At 42.5% G+C, this 9332-nt stretch overlaps 2 protein-coding genes across 13 annotated transcripts in view; one reads left to right on the top strand and one right to left on the bottom strand.

The window, feature by feature from the left end:
- Positions 1–2754: 2754 nt before the first annotated feature.
- Cog7 (conserved oligomeric Golgi complex subunit 7) lies at positions 2755–8374 on the bottom strand. 2 transcript variants are annotated; one of them, XM_069137028.1, is made up of 11 exons: positions 8090–8374; positions 5811–5900; positions 5499–5684; positions 5293–5424; positions 5035–5218; positions 4760–4959; positions 4176–4670; positions 3974–4094; positions 3726–3899; positions 3154–3612; positions 2755–3075 (listed from the first exon to the last, which is right to left on the bottom strand). In XM_069137028.1, exons 1-11 carry the CDS (start codon positions 8357–8359, stop codon positions 2903–2905), a joined length of 2484 nt encoding a protein of 827 aa, XP_068993129.1. In that variant the 5' UTR covers positions 8360–8374; the 3' UTR covers positions 2755–2902. The 2 variants fall into 2 exon arrangements, with proteins under 2 accessions (XP_068993129.1, XP_046486981.1); XM_046631025.2 differs by lacking the exon at positions 8090–8374 and adding an exon at positions 6066–6350.
- The window catches only part of LOC124221237 (uncharacterized), a 38420-nt gene continuing 35509 nt past the window's right edge, over positions 6422–9332 (top strand). For 3 of the 11 annotated variants that reach the window (XM_046631020.2, XM_069137027.1, XM_046631022.2), the window contains exon 1: positions 6906–7309. In XM_046631020.2, the coding sequence (XP_046486976.1) occupies positions 6981–7309 (329 nt within the window). In that variant the 5' untranslated portion in view covers positions 6906–6980. Of the gene's footprint in view, positions 7310–8194; positions 8339–9332 lie in introns of those variants that run through there. The other 8 variants (XM_046631021.2, XM_046631018.2, XM_046631014.2 and 5 more) reach the window with 7 other exon arrangements.

The raw sequence follows: 9332 nt of genomic DNA, 5'->3' as shown, positions 1-9332 counted from the left end.
ACATCGAAAATATTGTGTAAGGATTAATATAATTGAGTCATTGATTAAATAATTAATTAATAATATAATAAATTGTATAAGCTTATTCGTAGCTACTGAATTTGTGCTTGCACGAAAAATGAATTGAAATAATTTATTGTAAAGGTGACAAGTTTGTAATATTTCAGATGAAATATAATTACAATTGCCATGAAATATTATAAAAGTGTTTTACTCACCGAGCACAAATCCTCGTCCCCCTCCTCCTGAATCACCGAGATTACCCGCAACCACCCCTAACTACCTCCAACGAAAACCGCCAACCACCTCGAGTTATACCTCGAATACTAATAAATATTTTCAGCGTGAGAACAAATCAAAAATAATGTGTAAGGTTTGATATAATTTTTTTATCGACATATTTTACCAAAAAGATTATGAGAAGATTGTAAAGTTATAGAAATTTTATTAGCGCACTGACAGCTACTGGATTTGGGCTTGCGCGAAAAACGAATTGAAATAATTTATTGTAAACATGAACCAGGAACCACGGAGCGCTTATCCTGGAAGTCGAGAAATTTTATTAGCGGACTGACAGCTACCGAATTTGGGCTTGCGCGAAAAACGAATTGAAATAATTTATTGTAAACATGAACCAGGAACCACGGAGCGCTTATCCTGGAAGTCGAGAAATTTTATTAGCGGACTGACAGCTACCGAATTTGGGCTTGCGCGAAAAACGAATTGAAATAATTTATTGTAAACACGAACCAGGAACCACGGAGCGCTTATCCTGGAAGTCGAGAAATTTTATTAGCGGACTGACAGCTACCGAATTTGGGCTTGCGCGAAAAACGAATTGAAATAATTTATTGTAAACATGAACCAGGAACAACGGAGCGCTTATCCTGGAAGTCGAGTTTCACCGCGTAGCGGACCCGAAGCGCGGGATCCGGGAGGTTGAGAACCCGGTACTCGAAATACGTAGCGGACCCGAAGCGCGGGATCCGGGAGGTTGGGAACCCGGTACTCGAAATTTGCGGAGCGCGACTCTCATCCGTCCGCTCTACTGCGCGGTTGTTTCCAGACTGAGGAATTCGGCTAGCTGATTTTGAATTGGTGACGTCACTTTCTGAACATCCGACATCCAAACTATGGTTTCGAACTTTGATACTATGTATGATGATGTATGATGTACGATGTATGATGTATGTTGTATGATGTATGATGATATGATATGATGTGTAATGATTTTAGCTTTCACATTTCATACAAGAAATACACACTTTATCTCTCCTGCCGATTCCAGACTCAAGCGGCCAGGCCCTTCGATGGTCAGCCGTTGACTGAAGATATATTCTTCAGTGAACGGGTCGGCTAATAACGCTGTCGTTCTGCGACAGTTGGATGATGAAAAATTTCGCTCGTATCTTTCAAATGTGTGTTAAAATACACTCGAAGTGTTAAGAAGCGTCGTTCTTTCTCTCCCTATCACCTTTCTAGGTCTTTAAACCACTACGCAGCGTTAAATACCGTCTCATATACGAAGCATCCATTTCATCTCGTTCAAAATTAGCGCATCCGTGATGTATTACAGTTACTCTGAATTTTTTTCCATCCGAACACTTTTCGAAAAACAATTCTGCTCCTCTACCCAACGCAGATACTTCACTTGCGACCAGCTAAAACAACGTTTCGATTCTATGCCTATGAAAATTCAAGATCGAGAGAGCAAATGAAAAGTTGTTGGAATAATTATGAATACTGTTATGGAATACATCGAGCGCGCGTCGAATAGACTCCCGTTTCGAAATGAATAATTCTTCTATTTTTATGTCATAGCCAATTATTGTAAACAATCTAGTTCGTCTCCTGGAAAATTATAAAATGTTGCAGTATGCATCACGTATCAATCGTAAATGGGTCATATTTATCAATATCGTACATGGACCGCACATACATACCTATATCCTTTTATTTATTATATACTTTTTGGTCTCTGCATCATTATTACATCTGATCTATTATTATTTATGATCTATTTATACATTCTTCTCTCGGGTACCTATACTTTAATTAAATCACTGTTTTGCTACGAATATTGGAAGAAATTTGTTCTCAGTATCAATTTCTTGCATCACCGACAAGCCAGTAAGTACACACAGGTTAAGTACTGGCTTGGGCTTACCCATAGACTTATAAAAGTCTTTGGACTTACCATTGCGAAAACTGTGTTACTCGGAAGGCGAATGCAGCCAGCATCAAGACGAAATCGGTAACTCTCTGATGTTCTGCAATAAGTTTTCAACCCTACCGTTGGAATATCTCAGGGGGCACAAGCGCACAACGATTTTTGGTTGTCACACCAAAGCCCGTTAGGGCAACTGTCTTTATATTCTTCAGTCAACTGCACTCATCACACATGTGCTAACAATAAGTACTACAACAGAGTCTGATGTTCAAGTTTGAACACTACACGAATACGCCTTATTTTATTCAACTTGTATACTACGCATTCATCGGTATTTCGTTAGCTTATAGAAGTTCCGTAAGACGGCGCCAGTCGATAATTTCGCTGGTTGAAAATCGTCTTGCGGCGTACAGGGCGGGAATCTCTTGCATCTCCGATTGTGGGCTGCATAAATTTTATCGATGTTGAACCCAGTCGAATAATTCAGAATGAGCTAATTGTAAGTAAGATTATAGATAAAAATTTTCCGAATTAGGACAATTTATTATATCAGGTAAGGTAGAATGAAGGACATAAATTAAACATTCTGTAGCAAAATGTTCTATTTACAAAATACATACGTTGCCACATATTGACAATAATCGACATTAGTGTCGAAATTTAGTCCATCATCGACACTGTCGTGTTTTTTACTTTCACCGACAAGTTACATTTTCTGAAAAATATCCAAGTTCAACCCGACGAAGTTATATTTCGCATTTGTCTAATTGCAGCGACAACCCTTGCGTTGCAACCAGAACTACCGCTCTGATAATCTTCGGGGCTGAGTCTTAGCAAGATAGACATCTGTTGTAACTGTTCAGTCAACGAAAGGCCCAATTCTTCCAAAATATTTCCTAGGTAATCTAAATCAAAGAAGGAGAAGAGTAAATAACTTTTTCTCTTTCATTTTGCATCTGCACTTTGATAATTATTATATTCACCTATATCTGTGGCTAATTGTTTACATGCACCGGCGTTAAGCTCGCAGATTCCCAGCGTTTGATCCTGGAACATGCTGCAGGTTCCTTTGGCCACTATACCCAAAAGAATGTCCGTGAATCCCGACTCACTCGATCCTTGAGCGTATTGGGGATCAGCAGCTCTGAGGGCTTGCGTCAAACTTGGATTGTCTCTCAGCAAAAAAGGCTCCAAGTGTTGAGGTAAGGTCATAAGATATTGTCCAACCTGTGTTATGTATTCTTGGGGTGCAAAACTGTAGTCTGGTAAATCTGAACTTAAATTTGCCATTCTGTTTGCTTCCGATGACCATGCGGGTGCTTTTTGAACCAACAATAACTGCGTAAAAATTGGCGCGAAAATTACTTCGTAAGTCGTGTTGTGTAAATCCGAGCAAAGCTTGTGGATCAATTGCGTTATCGTATCCAAAATAGTTTTTTCCTCTGCAAAAAATTTATGAAAAGATTCAACTTTTCATTCAAATTGTTGAACAGAAATAGGTAGAAAGTTTAATATACCCAAAGAAAATCAATACCATATGCCTATCAAAGCCTACCTTTTTGAAAAGATGTTATTAGATTATCGAATTCTTTTCGACCAGCAGCATCTAGTAACAATTCTTTGTACCGAGTAAAAACACTCGTATTCGTGTTCTGCAACTTGTTATTTGCATCTAAAATATCTGCCACCAACACTTTCTCAAACTGTTCAATGTGCCCTAAAAGCTCACCTGTAAAACAAGCATGCAAAACGCATATTTAGATGACTGCTTTGTAAATTATATGAATATTTTAAAACAATTACCAATGCTTTGCAACAATGTCAAACACATTTGGAACAAATTCCAATCTTCTTGCTTGATCTTTCTTCTTTCCAATTGCCGAATGCCAATCTTATAAGTGTCCAAATACTGACTGAAGTACGCCTATAAAAAGATCAATCCATCGATTAACTGTAGTAAAATTTTACTCATGTTCAATCTCAGTGGATAATTACTGATGCTCACATCAAGTGCATTTAATAGTCCGGGATAGCCACAGCCAGCGGTGAAAATCTTACACCTTCCATTGGCGCTGTGTGCATTGTCGATTGCCCGTGACATACTAAGTGAGAGTGAATTGATCGTGTCGCTCAGATCATCGTGAATACAGTCTAACGCTTGAATTTCATGAGATAATTTTGCTGTTTCGTAAACGCTGTATTTGCCAACGTATGAAACGTAAGGCGCAAAGATTGCTTCAGCCAATAAAAACAAAGAGTTTTGATTCAAAACTTTTCCTTGAGACGAGGTCTCGATAGCACCGTTCAAATTAACAGCGAACTCTCTAGCGTTTTCTTTGAGAAGAATCAAAGTGGCCAGATGAATATCACTTGATTCTTGCTTCAAAGCCCCTTCTATACATTCTATGAAGTTTGGTGACAGACTACGTAATAAGTCGGCATAGACATCGACAAGGGTGTCAATTGACGAATTTGGAAAAACCTGATTGCACCACTTCACCTGGAAATAAAATTTTTGAAAATATTTGGCAAGATTCAACTGGACATTTCCGTGAGTATTTGCAGATGGGACTATTCAGCTTTTTATACCTGAGTTAGCCAAGTGGATAATAATTTGTCGTAATAAATTCTTAACCAACAGACAACAGTTTCTTCTTGCTCCAACTGTTCCTCAATTGTTTTTCTCCATTCTTGGCCCAAAGATACTTTCAGACAGTTGTGATAATATTTTAAAAGCTGAGGTAATCTATCCATTTTATTAAAAATGTTGACATACATCTTTGATTGCTCTGTAAACGGGTTAGGGTTCAAGATGTTTTCAGCTGTTGTCAAGAAGTACAGAACTTGTAACAAGAAACTCATACCTAAACTTGACGCCGTAAACGCTTGAACTAATCTGGGGCTAGCCATAGCTTCGAGTCGATTTTTCAATCCCTCAAGCTGTAACTTTTTATCCTCATAGTCCAGTACGTTAGCTAGCATTGTTAGTGACTTTTGCATACTGAACAGTTTGTTGGCAATCTTTTCGACATCTCCCAATTCAAACACCTGTAAACGAAACGAGGAAAATCATACCCCGAGCGCCGAGGAATTACTCTTTCAGCATCATAAGCAGAATATACCTCCTCCACGTCAGTTGCTAATACCGTCCAATTGTCGGCCTCGTGTAAGCCTTGCTTTGCTGTTTGTAAATCTGTTTTAATTCTATCTATCCTTTCCAACGTCACCATGGACAATCCGGTGTCGTTTTCTACCTGTAGAGAAATTGAGCTGGCGTTGAGGTACGAATGAACTCGAGGGTGAGTACTGATGGAAATGTGGGACATACTTTAGCAATCTCCTGTTTGACAGCGACCATTTTTTCCCTAAGCAGTAACGCTTCTTGCTGCAACACTTGCGTGTCTCGCAAGACGCGTGGCAATCCCGACAATACAGACTGACTAGTTTCCTCCAAGGCTCCATTGACCTGCTGGACGTACAACTGCAGCTTCATGACGAGCGACGAAACGAAAGCCTGATCATAGAACGAAGATTTAAATTGACACCAGCCAACAAGGATGACAAGAGGTTGATTTCAATTTCATCATATGAAAACACAGAACATCGAAGTCAGTTTAAACAAGAATAATGAAATGCTCACATCTTTGTATTCCTGAGCCTCGGCGGACTTGAATGTCTTATTGATCCAGTCTTTAACGTCGAAGTTGTCATCGGAAAAGGCGGAAACGTCCTGGAAACAGTATGTTTTGAGGTTATGAACGCAGCTCTTATAACCTACGTCGCCGTGTTCGTATTCATGCAAGTGCGGTAAATCGCGTTGGTGGCGGAGCAGCGAAGGGTCCAGCTTCGGCCGAATGACGGAAAATTAATGCAACATCGGAAGGAGCAGGTGTACCATTGTGGCGAGATGAAGGGGAGACGAGGCGGCGGCTTTCCGTCAACGATGGCAAACGACGGTTTCAATCTGGTCAAAACTGAGTCAGTCGGGGCGAATGTTGGTACGTGTTTGATTACGGACGATGACAAAACGATGACAACGTTATCGCTTCCGGCAGCAGCAGCAGCAGCAGCAGCAGGTCTTTCGTGGGCGCCACGCCTCCGGGTCGCCGCCGGAGATGCGCATCGTGTTTTGCGCAACAGTTGGAAGTTGGAATTTTGCCCCGAATTTCCCCCCTACCTCTCTCCGCCCCCCAACCCGTAGACCACCAAAAAAGAAAAACGGCCAGTAGTTGGTTCACGTTTGTTATATATTTTTGCTACATACTATCATATAATTGATCCCGTTGACAAGTATATATTTTTAATACGCGTTACATAAAATAATATATTGTATATTAGAAGCAGGAGGTAGAGTATGATATTTTTCTATGCAACGGTGAATATATTACTGAAAACCGACTACATTCTCTTCACAACCGCACGTTCCAACAATTGGCCAACGACGAGTTAAACTGTTAATTAGTAGCAGTTAATTTGAGGTTAGTTAGCAGCGATTGTTTAATCAGATTCGAGAGGAATCTTCTAGTTCAATCCTCCGGCATACGCGTACATGCACAAGGGCGTACCGTGACTACGTGCACGTACGTAGCCAACCACGTAGCAGCGTGTTTTAAAATTGAGGAAAATATCATGTCTACGTCGACGACTACGACGACGACGACGAAGCAGCAGCAGCAGCAGCAACAAGAGCAGCAGCAGGAGGCAAATAATATGGCGTCTGCGCCACGGATACGACGACGCCGATGCAAATTTATAGGAACTTGGTTGTCCCACAAGCAATTCGCTACCTGGCTAACGCCAGTTCGCGGTGATGATCACAAAGCGTACTGCGCGCTCTGCGACAAGGTGTTTTCCGTTGCCCACGGAGGCCTGCACGACGTGCGAGCCCATTGGAAGGGCAAACGTCACATCGGCCTTCAAGCAACAATCGGGAACGCCGACGACGTCCCTAGCCAATCCGATCAGGTCCCTTCCCAAGGAGCAGGACATCATCACCACCACCACCACCACCATCACCATCAGCAGCTGCTGCTGCAACCATCTCAATCCCAGCCACAGCTACTTCCCGGTACTTCCTATCAGGTCCACCAACTGCTCCTCGAAAGGAACTCTCTCGGAGATCTCGAGTTCAGCGAGCAGGTAAATGCTCCTTTTCTGTTTTTTTTTTGTTTTGTTTTTTTTTTGTTTTTCTTTCTTCCATTTATTGTCTCTTTTTTCTCGCCCTCTCACTTTTTCTCTTCTCTTTTTTCCGTCGTTTGCTTTCTCTCTCTCTCTCGCTCTCTGTTGTTTCGTTTTCTTTCCTTCTGTTTTTTCTCTCCTCTCTTTTTATTATCTCCGATGTATATACCTCCTTTTATTACGAGTATATTGATTTTTACAAATTCTTCGACGAACGCCAGTACGAACGACGAACCAACGTCGACGCGAACGCGGGGGGGTCGAGGCTGTTGGCCGCTGCCTGCTTGCGTCCCTGCGACGACGACGGGAGGGTTTCGAAGCGAACGGACGGCGGTGGTGGAGTCGCTGTTTCCCTCTCCTAGTTCACCGCTTCTTCCTCCTCCACCCCCACCTCCTTCTCCTTCTCCTTTTCCGCCGCGCTCCCCTCATCTCGTCTACCGTCTCCACCTACTCCGCCGCCGCCGCCGCCGCCACCGCCGCCGCCGACGTCTCCCTTTCCCCGCCAACCACGGCGTCGCTCGCACTCGCTCTCTCTCTTTCTCTAAATTCATCCCGTCTCTCTTCATCCACCGTTCTTAACGTCAAACCACTTAGGGCCGCGGACCTCGGCAGTCAGTCGATCTTTCGTACCATTCCGGCATTTTCCACCTGATCGAGTGCAAGCGCAACGCCATTTTGGCGAAATATTAGTGCGCGAAATCTGTAACGTTGTTAGTTTTGTGGTTGACACTAGGTTATTACCGACACACCGATCGTTTCCGAGTGTCCCGACGGTACTGTCGTCGTACTCGTACATCGGCGAGAAGCAGGACTGTTCGTACCGGTGTTTCTTTTGACATCGTCGGAAGAGTGTGAGACCACAAGTGCCTCGAGAAGCAGCAAGCAAGCGTGTGTGTGAGAGAAGCAACGGCCTGCCTGCCTGCCTGCCTGCCTGCCTGCCTGCCTGCTTGCTTGTCGAAGTGGCGTGCTGCACGAGCACCGCTGGCTTGAGTGAGTAATTCGCTGCTTCATCGGCTCGGCCAAACGTGCGCGTTTATTATGCGGGCGTGAGTTTACTAATCCCATCGCCGATGCTTTACGCAAACCGGTTGACACCTCGTTACCGTCGTTACTACGTTCGCGTTACTCTCTATGCAGCCATGCTTTTCTCGTTTCCCTCTCTCTGTCTCTCTCTCTCTTTCTCTCACTCACTCGCTCGCTCGCTCACTCACTCTCGCTCGCTCCCTCGCTCGTTCTGACACTCTCTTTTCAACGTATAACCGACGACGCTCTTATTCTTTACTCTCGCATCGAAGAATCGCGTGTCGGAGCCGCGTTGCCCGCTCGAACAAAACTGTACTTTGGCAATTCTAAATAATGCCCGTTAGGTCCAGGACGTTAGAACGTGTTAGACAAGGCATTCGTATCGAAAGGCAGTTTCATCGAAGTTCTGGTTAAAGATTTTTAAACAGGGCTGCACCAGGGTAAAGTAAAAAACAACGCAGCCCAGCTTGGATTTTCCTTTTCTCATTTAACTTTTTTTTTCTTCTTTGCTTTTTGCTTCTTCTCTCTTTTACAACCGTTAGGAAAAGTATGACGAAATGTGTTACACACCATAAATATATATATATATATATATATATGTATAGTAAATGTATATATATATATATACATATACCCATAGGTACGTTTTTACGTGTAAATATATGCGTGTGAAACTTTGTATAAGTGTGAAGTAGATCGAATTTCAAAATACCAACGACACCGTCACAGCTTTCTCTCTCGAACAAAAACTTAAAATTCCTAAGGAGTTGAGTCGGCATTCAGTCAGTCACAGGCAGCACCGTTATTAATGTTAATGGAAGTATAAAACCTTGGGTATTTTAGAACGCTAGCTCGGGTTTATATCTTGTTATTTCATTTTATTGCAATTGTCGGTTAAGGGACAAAAAAATATCTATACCTACACTTGCGCGCACCAGCGATACGCCTGTATCTGTTTACA

Source organism: Neodiprion pinetum, chromosome 6 (genome assembly GCF_021155775.2).
Source record: "Neodiprion pinetum isolate iyNeoPine1 chromosome 6, iyNeoPine1.2, whole genome shotgun sequence".
NCBI lineage: Eukaryota > Metazoa > Arthropoda > Insecta > Hymenoptera > Diprionidae > Neodiprion > Neodiprion pinetum.
This window is presented reverse-complemented; position numbering and strand designations above follow the sequence as displayed.

Excerpts from the sequence above, each read along its gene's own strand:
- Cog7 (XM_069137028.1), bottom strand. The coding sequence starts at position 8,359 with ATGAAGCAGCGAATTACTCACTCAAGCCAGCGGTGCTCGTGCAGCACG. Across the intron at positions 3,900-3,973 it reads GACATTGTTGCAAAGCATTG|GTGAGCTTTTAGGGCACATT; the intron begins GTAATTGTTTTA and ends CTTGTTTTACAG. Across the intron at positions 3,613-3,725 it reads AATAACATCTTTTCAAAAAG|AGGAAAAAACTATTTTGGAT; the intron begins GTAGGCTTTGAT and ends AATTTTTTGCAG.